This window comes from Rhinoraja longicauda, chromosome 6, assembly GCF_053455715.1.
Source record: "Rhinoraja longicauda isolate Sanriku21f chromosome 6, sRhiLon1.1, whole genome shotgun sequence".
Classification (NCBI taxonomy): Eukaryota; Metazoa; Chordata; class Chondrichthyes; order Rajiformes; family Arhynchobatidae; genus Rhinoraja; species Rhinoraja longicauda.
Window position 1 is genome coordinate 45,905,035 of NC_135958.1, and position 20,925 is coordinate 45,925,959.

A 20,925-nucleotide genomic window follows, 5' to 3' on the forward strand; every position below is an offset into this window, starting at 1 on the left:
GACCAGTGATCCCCACACATTAATAACATCTTACACACACTAGGGACAATTTACACTTATACCAAGCCAATTAACCTACATACCTGTACGTCTTTGGCGTGTGGGAAGAAACCGAAGATCTCGGAGAAAACCCATGCAGGTCACGGGGAGAACGTACAAACTCCGTAGTGGGGATGGATCCCGGGTCTCTGATGCTGCAGCGCTGTAAGACAGCAACTCTACCGCTATGCCACCGTGCCGCCCAACAAAAGTGTTGCTGAACTCGAGCATATGGATAAGTCAGGGACCAAGGGACCTCCAACCCTTAGTCCAGGTGGCAGGCAGGCGATTCGTGGAATACTTGCTCTCAATCTGCTCCAAGCTTTCTATCTATTTACAGAGTTCCACCAGCTGTTTCTAAACCTGACAATAAATCATTTTAGTTCCAGAAGTTATTACATATTGCACAAAGGTTATTATACTGTTGCTTAAATTGTTACTGAAGCATCCTTACTATAAATATGTATTATCCTCAAAGGCTACACTTAAGAGATCGTAATTGTAAAACAAAATGACCTGAGGCTATGAACATTAGAACATTAATAAAAAAGGAGGTAAAGGCCATTCGGCCCATCGAGCCGGCTGCACCTTTTAGTATGATCATAGCATAATTTCTTCTTCATCAGTCGTACATAGTCCTCAATTTTTGAATTTTTTCCAAAATCAATCTTCTAAAAATGGATCTGCTTCCTCTCCTTATGTCCCCAAACGATCCAGCCTTCACCAGCCTCAGGTGGAGAATTCCAGACACTTGACATCCTCTGCCAGTGGTAAATGCAAAAGATATAATCCAGGTTCTGTGTGTCTGAGCATTGGATCTTCTTCTTTCAGTTGAGGAGCACGATGACCACAAGCCTAGCGAGTGCCAAGCATGACAATGAGCTGCTGAAGGAGCAGGTTGAGGAGGAGCAGGAGAGTAAATCTGAACTGCAGCGACTGGTCTCCAAACTCAACAGTGACGTCACCCACTGGCGCACACGCTACGAGACGGACGCCATCCAGAGAACTGATGAGCTGGAAGAATCCAAGTAAGCAATGTGCCATGTTGCCAGCATGCCCTGAAACGAGCTCTTGTGGTCTCTGATGATAACAAAATAATGATCAATCAATTAATTAAATGCATCTTGAGAACATTGGCCATCCACAGGGAATCTCGTTGGTAAGAACCAGGGGCCACAGTCTAAGGATAAAGGGGAGGCCATTTAAATCTAGGTGAGAAAAACTTTTTCACCCAGAGAGTTGTGAATTTGTGGAATTCTCTGCCACAGAAGACAGTGGAGGCCAATTCACTGGATTAATTTAAAAGAGAGTTAGACAGAGCTCTCGGGCTAGTGGAATCAAGGGATATGGGAAGAAAGCAGGCACTGGTTAATGATTGTGGATGATCAGCCATAATCACAATGAATGGCGGTGCCTGCTCGAAGGGCCGAATGGCCTCCTCCTGAACCTATTTTCTATGTAATATCTCTATGTAAGAAAATTATTTCAAAATTGTCTATCTCTTCCTTCGACTTCCCCCATTTTCTGTAACTGGATTTTTCTCTTGGCAGCTTTCATTTAGTATGAAGCATGCACCAATGACATTGTTGTGGATAAATAACCAAGCTAACAGCAGTTAATGCTAATTGTATGAGAGTGGGATAAATTACGGGCTGAAAGAACAGTTTAATAAACTTTGTTTCAAAGTGTGTTGCTTGAGCTAATCAATTTGAGTGTCGGAGGAGGAGTGGGGAATTTGACATCGAGCTGGGTTGTTGCAGCATCAAACTTGTCAGATTAAGCCACTACTATGTGTAGCGGAGTGGCCTAATGGGAGCGGCCATGTCGGGAGAGAGGCTGTGTTTAGTTTGGTTTAGAGATACAGTGTAGAAACAGGCCCTTCGGCCCACTGAGTTCACGCCACCCATCGCCCTTGCACTAGTTCTATGTTATCCCACTTTCACACCAGGGCAATTTACAGAGGTTAATTAGACTACAAGCTCGCACACCTTTGAAACTTGGGACGATCCAGAGCACCTGGAGAAAACCCATATGGTCACAAGGAGAACGTACAAACTCTGCACAGACAGCACTCAGAGTCAGGATCGAACCAGGGCCTCCAGTGCTCTGCTCTACCGCTGCTCCACTGTGTCACCGTAGAGATGAGGGGAAGTGTGAGGCTTTGCCTCGAGAGTGTTTGGCGAGGAACCTAAAGGCAAAGAGGCTAAACAGAGGGGGACAGGAGGAAGACGTCCAGTCTATTTATTGTGTGTGATAGTTATGGTTTTTTTTCTCTTGGTTTTAGTGCAGGTAGAATAGAAACGTTTGCTCCTGCAGGATGTGGGAAGTCAGGGAAAGTGCGGACTGATGACTCCACTTGTGGGAATAGTGTCCGGGTGCCGCTCCTTATAGTCTGCATTAGGGAACTGGAGCTGCAGATCATCAGGGAGACTGATAAGACTTCTAGCGAGTTGGTCATGACTAAGGTCCAGGAAGAGAGTAGGTGGGTGACCAGGTGAAAGGGGAGTGGGCAGAGAGTGCAGGTGGCCATTCCCCTTCATTACAGGTGCACCCTTTTGCATACAGTTGTGGGGAAGGTCCATCAGGGCGGGCAGGATTGTGGCACTGAGCCTAGCTCCGAGGCACAGCCAGGAAGAGTCATGTCAGGCAGGGTCACAGTGCCAGGAATCTCTTTAGTTCAGGGGACGGGCAGGAGGTTCATGGCAGGACAAGATCATGAGGAGAGTATGTAGAATAGATGTACAGAGTCTTTTATCCAGAGTAGGGGAATCAAGAAGCAGCGGATACAGGTTTAAGGCCAGAGTGGAAAGGTTTAATAGGAATCTAAGGAGCAAATGTTTTCACGCAGATGGTATTGGGTATGTGGAATGAGCTGCCAGAAGAGGTAGTTGAGACAGATACTCTTACACCATTTAAAAAACATTTGGACAGGTGCATGGAAAGGTTTAGAAGGATGTTGGCCGAACATGGGCAAGTGGGACTAATGTTGGTGTGGCATGTTGGTCAGCATGGGCAGTTGGGCTGAAGGGCCTGTTTCCATGTGGTATGACTATGAGAATATTAACATTTGTTCAATGAACCTTTTTGTTCATGCAGTCTGTGTTTGATTGGATTCACTAAACTTCAGCCATGCACTAACTGAATTGACTCAAATAATTTAATGGGCTGGATAAAATTATTGAGCCTTTGTATGTTGTTAGGAATGTGTAGGTGAGAAGTAGAATCTGTAGAAGATAAAATGGGATTAGTGTAAATGGGTGTGTGATGCTGAACTCAGACTCAGTAGCCCACATGGCCAGTTTCTATGCAGTGCGACTTTTTGGCATTTCAATTATGATTAGATTGGAATATCTTTGATTGGAAAACCATTGCCCTTGAGGCTGTGCAGTTAGGTGGAGACCTGTTGGAGATGTTCAAGTCTGCAGTTGGTTTTAGAAAGGAAAATAGAGAGAAACAGATTATTTTAGTGGATGCTCCAAAGACCAAAGGAGATGAAGTTTAAGTGATGAGCATAAGATATACGGAAGATGTGAAGATATTAATCTTAGTGATACTGGCTTGAAGTGGCACTTAGACAATAGGCTTTAGAGTGGAGAGTTTGGCTGGCCCAGTGATGCTTGAACCAGCCTCTATTTCTCCACCTGATAGTTGTTGCTATGGACTTGGGCAGATTGCAGCTCAGTTCATTTTGAACAAGACCTAAATTGTAAATATAATGATTCGATTTGCACTGCTACATTGTCATTCTGTCCTGTGTGCTACCTACCTTCTAATGAGGACTGTGGTCAAACGCGAGCAGAGATGAGCTTGTCTGTTGAATCGGTGAAACATTGAACAGTGCTGCTATTTTCTTTTACATGCAAAGAGAGGTTTTTTTATACAAAATGCTGGAGTAAATCAGCGGGTCAGACAGCATCTCGGAAGAGAAGGAAAGCGTGACCGTTCGGGTCGAGACCCTTCTGAAGAAGACCCGCTGAGTTACTCCAGCATTTTGTGTCTCCCTGCGATTTAAACCAGCATCTGCAGCATTTCTCCTACACACTCTGTCTGCCTCATAATTTAATATTTTATTCAATGTTCATACCGTTAGGTTGTAAGCTAACCAAGCAGACTGTGAGATGCTGTTGCTCCAGTTTGTGTGTGGCAATTGAGGAGACCCAGGGGCAGAAAGTTCAGTATGGGAAGAGGAATGAAAACGTTTAGCAACTGGGTGATTCAGCAGGCCTTGGTGGACCGAGTATGTGTTCAGCAAAAGGGTTGCCTATTTTATTCTTGCTGATATAAAGGAGACCACATCGGGTCTCAGAATTAGGTTGATAAGGTTTGAGGAGGTGCATGTGAACCTCTGTGTCACCTGGAAGGACTGCTGGGATTGCTGGATGGAGTAGAGGGAGGAGGTTTAGAGACTGGTGTTACAGTCCTTGTGGTTGCAGAGGAAAATACCTGGGGAGGGGGCAAGTGAAAGGATGAGTAAGCCAAGTAGTTGTGGAGGGAGCGGTCTCTATGGATATTCATCTAGGTCATAAATTGAAGGTCAGTTTGCCCAGCAGTTTAGTTTAGTTTAGTAAAACTATTATCTGATTTTTTGGTAACTCTGAACAATGAATTTCAAGCATGTTGATTCCCACACTCCGTTAACATATTGGAGAACTGGTTTCCCTGCACCTTTCAGCATCCTAGGGCCACTGTTCTCTTGCACATGTTAGCACACTGGGCTCCCAGTTGCTGGGCTCCCAGTTGCTGGGCTCCCAGTTGCTGGGCTCCCAGTTGCTGGGCTCCCAGTTGCTGGGCTCCCAGTTGCTGGGCTCCCAGTTGCTGGGCTCCCAGTTACGGGGCTCCCAGTTGCTGGGCTCCCAGTTGCTGGGCTCCCAGTTGCTGGGCTCCCAGTTGCTGGGCTCCCAGTTGCTGGGCTCCCAGTTACGGGGCTCCCAGTTGCTGGGCTCCCTGCAACATACTGGGGGTCCCAGCTCCCATAGTTCCTTTAATACACTGGGGTCCCGTTTCCCACACCCCCTTTAACACAACGGAAACCCAGTACCCACACTCTTCATAATAGACGAGAGCCCTTATTCCCATACCGCCATTGACATGCGGGATTAATCAAGCTTTACTATAATTGCTAAGGACTACTGTAAAATCAATTACCGTTCAGTAGATCATCTCAGACCGTTGTTAACAATTACGGCACACACTCGGTTTTCTTACAAATAATTAACTGTTTTATTAAAAACTGTAAATAAAGCTCCAGCTCTGTTTGTTTACGTATATAATGGAGTCCCATCATGGTAATTAATTGCATTCATTTGGAATAATCTTTGCTTTATAAGATCCCATAAATTTGCAGAAATGAGAATAGGTGTTGTAAGATTTATTTTGCCTATACTACTGACTCCAAAGACGTGCAGGTTAGTACGTTAATTGGCTTGGTCAAATTGTAAATTGTCCCTTGGGTGTGTAGGAAAGTTGAGTGTGCGGGGATTGCTGGTCGGCATGGACTCGGTAGGCCGAAGGTCCTGCATCCACACTGGATCTCTAAACTAAAAACACCTAACTGAATCATTTGGTTTTGAGAAACTAAATATTTGCGAGGATGTTTGGACAGATTCTCAGGAAAGTTTAAGATTTTTTGAATCTAAAGTCAAATTCAGGTCTGGTTTAAATAAACCATAAGCCCTGTAATTAGCAATAACCTAATTGATTCAGATATATGGCAGTCCCAGTACGTTTCCTAAAATTATCATGTTATAAAAGGTTGTGGTTCTCATGATTTTTAAATAATCCTCTAATTGTTTCAGATCAGTCTTGAAACCGCCGTTGTGAAATCCAAGTGATGTGCAAGATACATCTTCTGGATGCACTGGGACACATCCTCAGTGATGTGACCTGGGGTCATCGGGTGTTTCGGGTCTCACAACATCAGACACCCTCGCCCAGGCGACCCATTCGGGGTTGATCAGCCCTCGTAATCCAAAGCCATCTAGTGGCTTTCTCTGCGGCTTCGCTTGCAGATTGAATGGCCCTCTTCTTTGCCAGCCCCGTAATGCCCAATTGGTTGAGGACTTTGCAGAGTGAGCTTCCTGCAAAGCCTCTACAGCCCACCTCTATGGGTTCATAGCGTGTCTTCCAGCCTCTGTGCTGGCACATCTCCACCAGCTCCTGGTACTTTGCGCGTTTCCTCTCATTTGCTTCTTCCATACGCTCTTCCCAGGGCACCGTCAGCTCCAGAATGATCAGCTGTTTTGTCACTTCGGAGGTGATGATCGTGACTGACCAGAGTGATGTTGCTGTGATGTGCTGCGGTAATGTCAGCTGTTTGCCCAGATCGACGTGCAGCTGCCAGTCAGTGGCCGTGTAGAGGAGGCCCACCCTTGTTTTTGGTTGTGGTCGAGGCTTCTCTCCAGCTTTGACAACAGTGATTGATTTCTTCGGGGCGTGGTGGTGTTTGCTGCTACTGATGGCAGTGGCTATGCTCTCAGCAACCACCTTGAGCACCTGGTCATGGCGCCACCGATAGCGACCTTCACCAAGGGACTTTGGGCAGCTGCTGAGGAGATGTTCTAATGATCCCCTTGCAGTGCAAAGTGGGCAGGAAGGTGTCACGCTCTTGCCCCAGGTGTGGAGGTTTGCTGGGCTTGGTAGGGCATCGTATACAGCTTGGACAAGGAACCGGACGCACTGGAAATCTGCCTGTATGATGTTTGACCAAGTAATCCTGCACTGCACTATGCTCTCCCACCTTGTCCACGCTCCCTGCTGCTTGAGCCCCACCGTCCTGCTCACACGCTCTTCCTCCACACCTGCTCGGACTCTTCCTGGATGAGATGGTGTCTCTCCTTGCCCTGGGCCTTGCCAACATGGGTCTTAGGGAAGTCTCCCAAGCCCACTCTGCCAGTTGCCATGATTCCCACCAATGCCTTTTGTCTTAGGCGTGACTCTGCCACCTCCACTGTTTTCTCTGCCCTCCATTTCCTCCCTGTTCTCACCTCAATGCCAGCCGATGACACCTTCTGGTCCCTGGAGTCCCTGTACTGTAGGGCTTCTCTTGTCCGTGCCACCATAAACTCTTCAGTGAGGCCACTGAATGGGAGCTGCAAGATGTTACTGGCCCTTTACAGTGCGGCACTGTTGATCTCATTGTTTCAGATCCCTCCATCACTCTTGAAACCACCGTTGTGAAATCCAAATGAATATCACTATCACAAGATGCAGCCACCTTGTAGCAGGTCAGGTTCAGAGATTTCCCCCTCCTTTTTTGACAAAGATGTGCCCTGATATATTGCATACAAACTTTAAGGCCAAAAAGTAAGAATTGAAACAATTGAAACAAGGTATGTAGGTTAATTGGCTGGGTAAATGTAAAAATTGTCCCTAGTGTGTGTAGGATAGTGTTAATAGTGTTAGTGTGCGGGGATCGCTGGGCGGCGCGGACTTGGTGGGCCGAAAAGGCTTGTTTCCGCGCTGTATATATATGATATGATATGATATGATAAAGCAAGCTAACAGGCCCAAAGATGTAGTGAATAAAATCCTTCTCGGGTATATAATTAAGAATGAATGACAGAAGTATTGATAAAGAATAGTTATTGGAATGACAACAGTCCCTTTAAGACTTGAGTTCTGAAAGAGCACAAAGGTTCCAGGACAGTGATTCAACTAAATATTTTCTCTTCCTCCTATAAGCAAGGCAATGCAGTAGTAGTTTTTTTTTGGCTGGTGAACAAGATATTCCCAAAGCATTACTTCCAATGATTGAGGTTGGAACAGTCCCTACGATGGAAGAGCTTCCTTCAGCAGATTGTTACTTTGCACCATCTGCTCCTGGTCACGTTGTTCAGATTTATACTGTGAGGTGTTCTCAGATCAAAGCAGTCACTTTTACAGCCGATCAATTATTGGAATCAGACATCGCACAGATTGTTCTGGTTTTTATGATCAAAGAACCACTCTGAACAAAAGCTTGGCTGCCTTCCATAACACACTGAAAACTAAATCCTCTTGGGAGATTTGTGCGCATGCGTTGGACATCTTTTTCCCTCCTTTCACCACATTTTACAAAAAAGTATTTATAATTTGGGAGGATTTCATTCTTCAATGCTCTCCATTGTATAAAGGAAGGTTATGTACAGTGGAAACAAAACACCCTTTCCTTCAATTCATCATCCAGGCAGATACCAGGTTAGACTAAGAGAGCTAGTAGTTATAAAATGTAAGGCCAAAAGGCTAAAGTTCTGTACACAAATTGTGCCTACGTTCATTAGTTTTAGATGAAGACAAATCGGTGTTGTTTCAGTATGATACAGGAGGCCGTTTTGCCCTGTCAGTCTATGCTGCCTCTCAGAGCAATATAATTTCCTGTTGGTTTTCCCCGTCACTCATTCCTCTCACATTCTCATCAACAACCTCCCCTTTCCAGAATCCACACTGAACTACAAACTAGGGCCAACATATAATGGCCAATTAACCAATCAACCTGCACCACTTTGGGATGTGGGATGAAAGTAGATCGCGCAGAGGAAGTCGATACGGTCACAGGAAAAATGTGTCAACTCTTCGCAGTTATCCTCGTGGGTCAAGGTTAGCCCATGGTTACTGGAGACGTGAGGCAACACCTCTACCAGCTGCACCACCCTGCCATCCATGTTGATGTCCCCCACTCACTACCTTGTCTTTAGAGAACTTACTCTGTTTTTATTGCTTTTATTGCTGGTCTGTTTCCTCCACTCATTGAAAGGGATGCTTTCTGAGTCATTTGTTTGCTGTTCAGTAAACTGTTGCGATGCCCCATTCCCCAATACCTTTCCAACACATTGGCTGATGCAGTGTTATCCATAAATTCTCTCGGTAAATGTACATAGTAACATCAATAAATAAAGGTTCAGGAAGAGAGACGGTGGGCGACCACGAGGAAGGGAATTAGCCATGGAGAGCAGGTCACCCCAGTGGCTGTACCTCTTCAAAGCCCTCTTGGGCACTGTCGGGGAGTACAACACATCCTGCTGGCACAGAATCTCCTGCCCGCACCACTAACAGGAGGTTAGCAGCAGTAACAGGCAGGACTGTGACTCCAACGCTGGGGCTGAGGCTCAGCAGGGAAGAGTGATTTCAGGCAGGGCAATAGTGGTGGGCAACTCTATAGTTAGTGGTGCGGACAGGAGATTCTGTGGCAGCAGGTGAGACTCCAGGATGGTGTGCAGCCTACCTGGTGCCAGGGTCCAGGACATCTCAGAGTGGCTGCACGGCATCCTCACGAGAGAGGGGGAGCAGCCGGAAGCTCTTGTGCATGTTGGCACAAACGATTTGGGTTAACTTTCTTTAAGTTCAGGACCCTCGTCTCTGAATTAATCGTCGCTCTCCCTATTTATGCAGAATTTAAGAATGTTAGAAGTTGAAGTGGAGGGTGATGAGAGAAAGTTTTGTGGAGAGAATAGGCAGGAGAAAGGCAGGAAGCGAGGAATGAGTGTTAGTTTAAAGTGTACATATTTTAATGCAAGGGGCCTGACGGGTGAGGCAGATGATCTGCCTTACAATCTAGCTAACAATGATCTATTCTCCATTTTCTTTGAGCTTAGTCCCCTTTGATGTCTCGTTTTCACACACCCTTCCTTATCTCTGTGTCTTCCCTCTCCCCTGACTCTCAGTCTGAAGAAGGGTCTTGAACGGCAACATCACCCATTCCTTCTCTCCCGGGATGCTGCCTGACCCGCTGAGTTACTCCAGCTTTTTGTGTCCACCTTCTATTTAAACCAGCATCTGCAGTTATTTTTTTCGTAGACATTAGAAAGTACAGGTCTGGGAAGATCCCTGCAATCTATTCTGCTATCATCCCCACTCACTGTCCCCGGTGAGCAGAGGTTCCTCTGCCTCCTCCATATGCTGTAACCATGTCCCCTCATTCAACACCGTGCCATTAGTGGAAACCAGGTGACACAGCAGTAGAGTTGCTGCCTTACAGCAACTGGAGCACCAGAGACCCGGGTTCGATCCTGACTACGGGCGCTGTCTGTACGGAGTTTGTACGTTCTCCCCGTGACCGCATGGGTTTTCTCCGAGATCTTTGGTTTCCTCCCACACTCCAAAGATGTACAGATATGTGGGTAAATTGGCTTGGTGTAAGTGACATTTGTCTCCAGTGTGTGTAGGAGAGTGTTAATATGTGGGGATCACTGGTTGGTGCGATGGGGCCTGTTTCTGCGTTGTACCTCTAAATTAAACACGAATGCCCGCTCAGCATCTTTTATATTATTATGAAATCACCCCCTCATTCTCCTAAATTCCAAAGAATCTGGATTTGATTTCTATTACTCTTGGCTTGCAGTTAAAATGCAAATATGCCAAATGTACAGCCGCAATGAAGCCCACCACTTCCTTGAAACACTCTTTAAAGAATAATATTTGTAGTGATCTCTCTTCATAAATCCATGGCGATCCTCTCCTCTGAACCCATATCAATCAAAGTGCTTCTTAATGCCTTCTGTCTCACATTTTACCAGATGTTAAGTTTGCCATTACTGCCTGATCCATGTGACACCAGGTTTAAAGTTGGAGGCTGTGCTGGCTGGGAGCCAGTCTTCAGGCTTTGCACTAGTTTGTTAGGTTCATTCAAAGGATTAAGGCTGCTTGGCTTTAGAACTTCAAGGGAAATTTACCTGGACTGTGAATTTTGTTTCCTGAGAACAACTTCAGCTGACCATTGACATCCTTCTCATGCGGGACAATTGCTAACTGTTAGTGCCGCTGCCACCTGGCCTGTGAATGTGGATGAGAGCTCCATCTCTGAGTGGTTTGTTTGCATTTGGACTGTATTTGTCCCAAAGTTCAGTTTTAGTTTTAATTTAGAGATAGAACGCATAAACAGGCCCTTCGGCCCACCGAGTCCACGCCGACCTCTACACATTAACACTACCCTACACTTCATTAACATTACCCTAACCTACACTATCCTACACACACTAGGGACAATTTTACATTTATACCATTCCAATTAACCTACAAACCTGTATGTCTTTGGAGAGTGGGAGGAAACCGAAGATCTCAGGGGAAAACCCATGCAGGTCATGGGGCGAATGTACAAACTCCGTATAGACAGCTCCCGTGGTCAGGATCGAACCCGGGTCTCTGGCGCGGTGAGGCCGCAACTTCACCGCTGCCCAATAAAGACCCACAATATTTAGGAATGGATTTCAGATGCTGCACTTTGTAACTTGAAGACGATATCAATAACAATCCAGTCAGCATCATGAGAAGGAGAAGCTGCTCACATTTTAGATTCATGTCTTTTCATCAAAACTGGGATGAATTAGACATTAAACATGTTTAAAATAGGTGAGAACAAAAGGAAAGGTCTGTGATAAGATGAAAACCTAGGCGGATGGAGGCTGGTTATGGGAATTAAACCAAGTCTAGCAAGAAGTCTTGTCCCACCACAGTTCACCAACCCCCACAACAGGCCCAAGATTGCTGCCATTTCCCAGGGCCTACACTCATCCCTGGATCATCAGGTCAGAGAGACACCAACGTCACACTTCTATTCATAGACTGTAGCTTTGCTTTTGATCCCATTATCCCATTAAAGCTCATCACCAAACTGGTGGAACTTGGCTTCTCTGCAACTGGATCCTCGACTTCCCGACCAACAGACTGTAATCAGTGAGGATAATCCCCAACACTGGTGCTCTGCAAGGATGCGTTCTCAGCCCCCTTCATTACTCTTTGTACACCCACACTGTGCAGCCACGTACAAATCGAATTCAATTTACAAATCCACGGCCACCACCATAGTGGGCCGGATAGCAAATAAAACCGAGATGAAGTACAGGAAGGAGATGGAGAACCTTGTGACCTGGTGTCAAGACAATAACCTTTCTCTCAATCTCAGCAAGACAAAGGAGACAGTGATCGACCTCATGAAGTGAAGTGGTACACGTACCCCAGTATACATTGATGGCGCCAAAGTAGAGATGGTTGAAAGCTTCAAGTTCCTAGCGGTAAATATCACCAGCAACTTGTCCTGGACTAGTCATAGCGAAGCAACAGCCAAGGAAGCACACCAAGGCCTCTACTTCCTCAGAAGGCTTAGGAAGTCTGGCATGTCCCCAACAACTCTCACCAACTACAGATAAACCATAGAAAGCATTTTATCGGGATGCATCACAGCCTGGTTTGGGAACAGCTCCATCCAAGACCGCAAGAAATTACAGAGAATTGTGGACGCAGCCCAGACCATCACACAAACCAATCTCCTTTCCATCGACTCCATCTACACTTCTTCCTGCCTCGGCAAGGCCAGCAGCATAATCATGGACCAGTCTCACCCCCGTCACTCCCTCTTCTCCCCTCTCCCATCAGACAAGAGGCACAGAAGTGTGAAAACGCTCACCTCCAGATTCAGAAAAGGTTTCTTCCCAGCGGTTATCAGGTTACTGAATCATCCTATTAACAACTAGAGTGGTCCTAGGCTATTATCAACCGCAATGGAGACCCTCACATTATCTTTAATCGGTCTTTCCAGGGCTTTATCTTGCTCTAAATGTTATTCCCTTTGTCACATATCTGTACACTGTGGTAGACTTGATCGTAATCATGTAGTCTTCCCACTGGCTGGGTAGATCGCAACAAAAAAGCTTTTCACTGTACCTCGACAATAAACTAAACTAAACAAGTGGTGTTAACTGAGGAAGGGTAGAAAGGATTATTGATGGACGTATGCTTTCCCACAACCAGTAAGTCTTTGATGTGGTACTTAGTCATGAATTTACAAATCGGACATGTAGCTTTAGTAAATTGGAAAGCCTATCATGATCAAGGTATATTATATTATATCTATAATATATACCATATTATAAGCAGAGCTCTGACAAAAACCGCCAAACTCTATTTTTTTTATTTCATTTCCTCTGTTCATAATTTTGTAACATTATCCTGGTGCAGTAGCTAAAAGTGCCTCTTTGTGGGCCGCACGGTGGCATAGCGGTAGAGTTACTGCCTTACAGCGCCAGAGACCCGGCTTTGATCCTGACTACAGGTGCTTCTGTACGGAGTTTGTACGTTCTCCCCGTGATCTGCGTGGGTTTTCTCCAAGATTTTCAGTTTCCTCTCACACTCCAAAGAGCTACAGGTTTGTAGGTTAATTGGCTGGATATAAATGTAAAACTGTCCCGAGTGTGTGTAGGGTAGTGCTAATGTGTGGGGATCGCTGGTTGGTGTGGACCCGGTGGGCCGAAGGGCCTGTTTCTGTGCTGTATCTAAATTTTAAACTAAACTGAAACACTAAAATAATTGCAAATAACCTGATGTTTGCAACAATTGCTTCAGACAAATAATAATAATAATAATAATAATAATAATAATAATAATAATAATAATAATAATAATAATAATAATAATAATAATAATAATAATAATAATAATAATAATAATAATAATAATAATAATAATAATAATAATAATAATAATAATAATAATAATAATAATAATAATAATAATAATAATAATAATAATTCCTAATAATAACAGTGTACAGATATGTGACAAAGGGAATAATAATAAGAAGGTCCTCAGGAATCCCCCCTGCACTCCAGGACCCGAGTCTCCTCAGCAGGTACAGTCTGCTCTGGCCTTTCTTATAAAGTGCATTAATATTATCAGTCCAGTCCAGTTTATTGTTCAGGTAAACACCCCGGTACTTATAAGAGACCACTCTGTCAATGTTCACTCCCTGGATGGTCACTGGATCTGGAGGGGAGGCACTAAGGGCAGGGCAGAGAATGGCACTGAGCTAAGTGGCCTTCCATGGATTGCTGCATGAAAACCTGGATATGTTGGGAATGGCCAATGACACATGCTCCTCACAGAGACCACATCACTCTGCCACGGGGATTGATATAATTTGATGTGGATTTGAGGCAGAAATCATGTTGATTGCACATGGGCGATTTGCCACAGGAGGTTACTATGGTTCCACCTGGAGATTTTCACAACAGCATTACACTCTGGAAAAATATCAATTTCAGTCAAGTAGTATTGAAAAAAAATTATGTGGTTGAATTTTGAAGCCATCTCGAAAAAGACTGGTTGCAATTTTCTCATCTACCTTACAGCCTTGGCACTCTGAGCGAATGAGTTCCCATGAGTTCCCGACTTGCTCAGCCAACATGACACCCAGCATGGGTTCACACACGTCAGTGGAATGAATAATGAATTGATCTGCCCTGATGGTGGGGAGATGGATGTAGTCACTCACTCCTCCAGGTCATTTCACAATAGCCGTGGGATCTTGTACAGCACTGGCTGGCAGACCTTTGCTTCATTGTCTTGTCTGAAACATAACTCTCCCTGTAATGTGGCACCTTCCTGGATTGCCTGTTGAAACTGCGCTCAGTAACGGTGGCGGTTTCATATCCTCTTGCACTGACTCAAGGGCCAAATAATAGAATGTAGAACAATCCAGCACAACACCAGGCCCTTTGGCCCACAATGTCTGCACTAAACATAATGTCACGACCATCTATCATCTGGCTACACATAATCCATATCCCCCCCTTCCCCGTGTAACCACATGCCTGTGCAAAAGCCTCTTCAATGCCACTGCCATGTCTACCCCCACCACCAACCCAGCATGTTCCAGGTGTGGCCACACAGTGTAAAAAATAATGCCCTGCACATCTCCTTTAAGCTGTTCCCTTTCACCTTAAGCCTATCCCCTAGTATTTGATTGTTCCATCCTGGTAAAAAGGCTCTGACTATCTACACTATCTGTGCCTCCCGTCATTTTATCTACAGTACTTCTATCAAGACTCCCCGCATTGTCTGGCATTCCGGTCTCATACTCAATACCCCGACTGATGAAGGCAAGCATACCATGCGCCTTTTTTTTTACAACTCGATCTACTTCTGTTGCCACTTTCAGGGATCTATGGACTTGGACCCCATGATCCCTCTGTACATCGATGCTGTCGAGGGTCCTGCCACTAGTTGTATATTTTCCACTTACATTTGACCTTCCATAGTGTAACACCTCACACATGCTTGGATTAAACTCCATCCGCCATTTCTCCGCTATTTCTGTGACTGATCCATACCCCGCTGTATAACTTGACAGCCTTCCTCACTGTCATGAGCCCAGCAATCTTGGTATCATCTGTAAACCTACTAACCAGTCTGTTTACAATTATGTCTAAGTAATTTATATATATCATAAACAGTACATGTAGATCAATGTTCATAGGTGAGTGAAATCTGTTTTAAATTGTTGAGTTTAGATTAGAGGTCCAGTTTAAAGACACAGTGTAGAAGAAGGCCCTCCAACCCATCAAGTGCATGTTGACAATCATCACCCAATCACACTAGTCCGATGTCATCCCACTTTCTTGTCCACTCCCAACACACTAGAGGCAATTTTACAGATGCCAATTAACTTATAAACCTTTGGCATGTGGAAGGAAACTGAAGCACCTGCAGAAAACCCCTGCACCACGGGAGAACGTGCAAACTCCACACATGCAGCACCCGAGGTCAGGATCAACCCCGGGTCTTTGGCGCTGTGAGGCTGCAGCTCCACCGGCTGCATTCTGTAGAAATGACAACCTTCAGGTTCCTCGCTGTGACACAGTTTGGCAGAGATTCAGTTTGTACCGCACTCTGCAATTTCAAATTATTGAGGTCAGTGGAAGATGAACATGTTACAAATTAAGGTATTTCATGGGAACTCTTTTAACAAATTGATGTCTAACGTACTATTAGCTGCTGGGTTCTTGTTGGTAGTATTCTTACAGACTCTAATCCTGGTGCTGTGTTTAACATTTCCACACATGGTATTCATTGTAACTTTAAGAATGCCATTTATCCACATTAACAATGGGATTGCTATTATCAGTAGGCACTTTTGAGTCATACAGTCAGACACTGGAAACAGACCCTTCAATCCTTCAATTTCATGCTAACCACGTATTTACTAAATGTAATGACTTTATGAAAGGACCAGGCACATAAATCATTAGTTTGACTACCACAGAAAGAGTTCCTTTTCCAAGCACGGAAGCATATCCTTTGGCCCACGCTACCCTTCCCGGCCATGAAGTTCACATTACATTTACCAGGATTTTTGCCACCTCTGCCCCAGTAATTAATTCGTTCTCAATTAGATACTTCTTCAATGCCATTCAACTACATGCCCTTGAGTAATAGGGTGGCTGAGTGGCGTGGCGGTCGAGCTATTGCCTCACAGAGCCAGAGACCCGGGTTCAATCCTGACTATGGGTGCTGTCTGTACGGAGTTTGTACATTCTCCCCGTTACCCGCGTGGGCTTTCTCCAAGATCTTTGGTTTCCTCCCACATTCCGAATGACCTGTTAATCCATCCCCGGCTTCCGACCCCACTCCTTGAACTTCGTTCCCTTTGATCTCTTGTTTGCACACATTACCGTTCCATATCTCTGTGTCTCCCTGTCCCCTGACTCTCAGTCTGAAGAAGGGTCTCGACCCGAAACGTCACCCATTCCTTCTCTCCAGAGATGCTGCCTGTCCTGCTGAGTTACTCCAGCATTTTGTGTCTACCCCAGGTTTGTAGGTTAATTGGCTTGGTATAAGACATTTGTGGCCTTCCATCACAGTGAGGAGAGGACTGGAGGAGACTCACTGTGATGGATGTTTCTTTTTTTGTGTGTTTTTGGGGTTGTGTAATTTGCCTATTTTAATGCTTTATTGTGTAATCTGCCTATTTTAGTGCTTTTATTGTTGGACTGTGGGTGACTGAATTTCGTCCAAAAAACTTTTTTGGATGACAAATAAAGCTATCTTGAATCTTGAATCTTGAATCTAAATCTAAATTGTCCTTAGTGTGTGTAGAATAGTGTTAATGTTTGGGGATCGCTAGACGGTGCGGACAGGGTGGACTAACCGGGCTGTTTCCGTGCTGTGTCTATAAACTAAACTAGAGTAAAATTAAATGAGGGAGAAAGCTTTGCTGTTTGATAGGAAATAAATAGATGATTGCAACATGTGAAATAATCACCGGCACACATGGGTGAACAATGCATGGGGCACATTAAGTTATTGAATTAATTGAATTATTGAATTCTAAAAGCCCGGGACAGAGAACAAAGAGAATCAGCAGCAAAAAGGAAATTAATGAAAGAAAATAGAAGGGAAGTCGGTCACTGGGCCCTCATGACCATGTTACCATTCAAAGCGATCATGGTTGATCAACACAGACCTCATCTCCTCCTCTGTGCCCATCCCTCGTGCCAGCATGCCAGGAATAATCCTCTCATGCCAACAGTTTAGTTTAGCTTAGGACCTAAAACTAAACTAAACTAAAGTGTTGACAGCACGTCAACAGGCCCTTCGGCCCACCGAGTCTGTGGTAACCAGCACTCCCCACACATTAACACAATCCTACACACACTAGGGACAATTTACATTTATACCAAGCCAATTAACATACAAACCTGTACGTCTTTGGAGTGTGGGAAGAAACTGAAGATCTCAGAGAAAACCCACATCGGTCACAAGGAGAAGGTACAAATTCTGTACCAACAGCACCCATAGTCAGGATCGAACCCGGGTCTCTGGAGCTAGATGGCAGTAGGTCTACCGCTGCGCCACCGTGCCGCATGGTGAACGCCTTGTCAACACACTCCAAAGCTCCTTCTTGAATACTGGGAACAAAACTGGGGTCATCTCAGAGGTAGTTATGAAAATCAACAGGTGATAGAAATGGGCTGTTGGATGAAAGAAACAAGGGGTTGTTCTTTGGTAATGATGGGATGCATTAACCGAGGGATAAGTGGGTTTCACCGTGATCTCATTTAACATGGACTCCCCTCAGAATAAAAGTACACATAACCTTTGATAAATCAGCCATGATCAGCCATGATCACATTGAATGGCGGTGCTGGCTCGAAGGGCCGAATGGCCTCCTCCTGCACCTATCGTCTATTGTCTATAAATGAAAATATTTTTTTTTCCAGATGCTGGAAATTTGAAATGAAATCATAAAATGCTGGAAGCACTCTGCAGCAATTTGCAGAGCCCAATTAACCTACAAACTATTGTGTGGAAGTGAAGCATTAGAACAAAATAGTGCCTGTATTTGGATGATTTTGAGCCGGCCAACTCTTTGTAGACAAAGTATGATTGAGCCTTTATTCAAGTCATGTTTATGGTCACATGCAGAAGTATGGTGAGGTACAGGCACAATGAGAATCTTGTTGGCAGCAGCATAGAGTCACAGAGTGATACAGTGTGGGAACAAGCCCTCCGGCCCAACTCGCCCACACCGGCCAACAATGTCCCAGCTACCCTAGTCCCACTTGCCTGCGCTTGGTCCATATCCCTCCAAACCCGTCCTATCCATGTACCTGTCCAACTGTTTCTTAGATGATGGGATAGTTCCAGCCTCAACTACTTCCTCTGGCAGCTTGTTCCATACATCCACCACCCTTTGTGTGAAAAAGTTACCCCTCGGATTCCTATTAAATCCTTTCCCCTTCACCTTGGACCTATGTCATCTGGTTTTCGATTCCCTTACTCTGGGCAAAAGACTCTGTGCATCTACCCAATCTATTCCTCTCATGATTTTGTATACATCTCCCCTCATCCTCCTATGCTCCATGGAATAGAGACCCAGCCTACTCAACCTCTCCCTATAGGTCACACCCTCTAGTCCTGGCAACATCCTCGTATCTCAGGTACATTGACGCCTCAGACACACAAAACGTGGATCTGGTCCATCACAGTGGTGTCATCTGCAACTGTGTGTATGGAGTTAGAGCTGAATTTGAATGAATGAATGAATGAATGAATGAATGAATAAGTTTATTGGCCAAGTATGTGCATACACAAGGAATGTGCCTTGGTGCTCTGCTCACAAATGACGACACAAACATACAGTTAACAATTAAGAATAAAGCATAATCACATCAAAACAATAAGGATACAACATTACGGTCTAAACATGTGGGTGAAAATAAACCAGAGCAAAGAGGAGACTACAGACTTTGGTTATTGAGTAGAACTACCACTCGTGGAAAAAAGCTGTTTTTATGTCTGGCTGTGGCTGCTTTGACAGTCTGGAGTCACCTTCCAGAGGGAAGTGCTTCGAAGAGTTTGTGACCAAGGTGAGAGGGGTCAGAGTTGATCTTGCCCGCTCACTTCCTGGCCCTTGCAGTGTATAGTTCGTCAATGGGGGGAAGGTTGCAGCCAATAACCTTCTCAGCTGTGCGAACGATCCGTTGCAGCCTCATGCTTGGTGGCTGAGCCAAACCAGACCATGATGGAGAAGGTGAGGACGGACTCAATGATTGCAGTATAGAATTGGACCATCATTGCCTGTGGCAGATTGTGTTTCCTCAGTTGCCGCAGGAAGTACATCCTCTGTTGGGCCTTTTTGACTGTGGAGTTGATGGTGGCCTCCATTTAAGGTCCCTGGAGATGATGGTTCCAAGGAACTTAAATGACTCCACAGATGTAACTGTGGTGTTGTAGATGGTGAGTGGGGGGAGGGGAGGGGGATCTCTTCGAAAGTCTACAATTAGTTCCACTGTCTTGAGAACATTGAGCTCCAGGTTGTTGCGATGGCACCAGGACGCCAGATGTGTCACTTCACGTCTGTAGGCAGATTCCTCCCCATCCTGGATCAGTCCAATCAGGGTAGTCTCATCCACAAACTTGAGGAGCTTGACAGAGGAGTCTGTGGAGATGCAGTCGTTGGTGTAGAGAGAGTAAAGGAGAGGGGAGAGTACGCAGCCTTGCGGTGCTCCTATGCTGAGGGTCTGTGGGTCCGAGATGTGCTTTCCCAGCCTCACATCTGCTTCCTGTCTGTCTGGAAGTTGATGATGCACTGACAGAGGGGTTCAGGCATAGTCAGCTGGGAGAGTTTGTAGTGTAGTAGCTCTGGCACAATGGTGTTAATTGCAAAGCTAAAGTCCACAAACAAAATCCTGCCATAGGTCCCTTTGTGGTCAAGGTGCTGGAGGGTGAAGTGCAGGCCTAGATCTACCGATCTATTGGCCCGGTATGCAAACTACAAGGTTTGTGATGTTTTTCAGCTGGGCCAGCACAAGTCTTTCAAAGGTCTTCATGACTACAGAGGTCAGTGCGACAGGCCTGTAGTCATTAAGACCATTGATCCTTGTCTTTTTGGGAACAGGGGCAATAGTGGAGACCTTGAAGCAGGCAGGGACAGTGCAGGTTTGCAGGGACTGGTTGAAAATGTCTGTGTAGATCGGTGCCAGTTGTTCGGTACAGAGCTTGAGGGTAGAGGGGGAAACATTGTCCGGTCCTGGAGATTTCTGGCTTTTCTGTTTTCTGAATAGCCTCTCCACCTCCACAATTTCTATTGTTAAACTGGAGTCATTCTGTGAGGATGTGCAAATTGGTGATTGCAGAGGGGTGGGGGGGGGGGGGGGGGGGGGGTGGGGGGGGCCAGTCTTTGCAAACTCCAGCCAGTCTCTGAGTAAGTGTGAATTGCTGCTTGGGGAGGAGTGGGTGGGGGCAGATCCAGTCTTTGCAAACTGGAGTCAGTCTTTGAGTACGTGTGAAGTGGTGATTGGGGGTGGGGGGGAGGGGGTCCCAGGATTATGTTTCTGTTTCTCGAACCTGCAGTAAAAGTCGTTCAGGTCGTTGGTCAGCTGACGATTGTCCAAGGAGCGTGGAGTTTTCTTCTTGTACCTGGTGATTTCTTGCAAGCCCTTCCAAACTGAAGAAGCGTCATTAGCTGAGAACCTGCTCGTCAGCTTCTCAGAGTACCTTTCCTTGGCAGCTCTGATTCCTCTTCTCAGCTTGTACTTGGCCTGCCTGTAGAGATCTGTATCCCCACTCCTGTAGACCTCATCTTTAGACTGGCGGAGCTGTCTGAGTTCTGCTGTGAACCAAGGCTTGTCGTTGTTG

General features: G+C 45.4%; 1 protein-coding gene across 2 annotated transcripts in view; it reads left to right on the forward strand.

The window, feature by feature from the left end:
• LOC144594443 (putative uncharacterized protein MYH16) overlaps positions 1-20,925 on the forward strand; it is a 180,583-nt gene that overhangs the window by 103,463 nt on the left and 56,195 nt on the right. For both annotated transcript variants that reach the window (XM_078400924.1, XM_078400925.1), the window contains exon 9: positions 871-1,067. In XM_078400924.1, the coding sequence (XP_078257050.1) occupies positions 871-1,067 (197 nt within the window). The remainder of the gene's footprint in view (positions 1-870; positions 1,068-20,925) is intronic.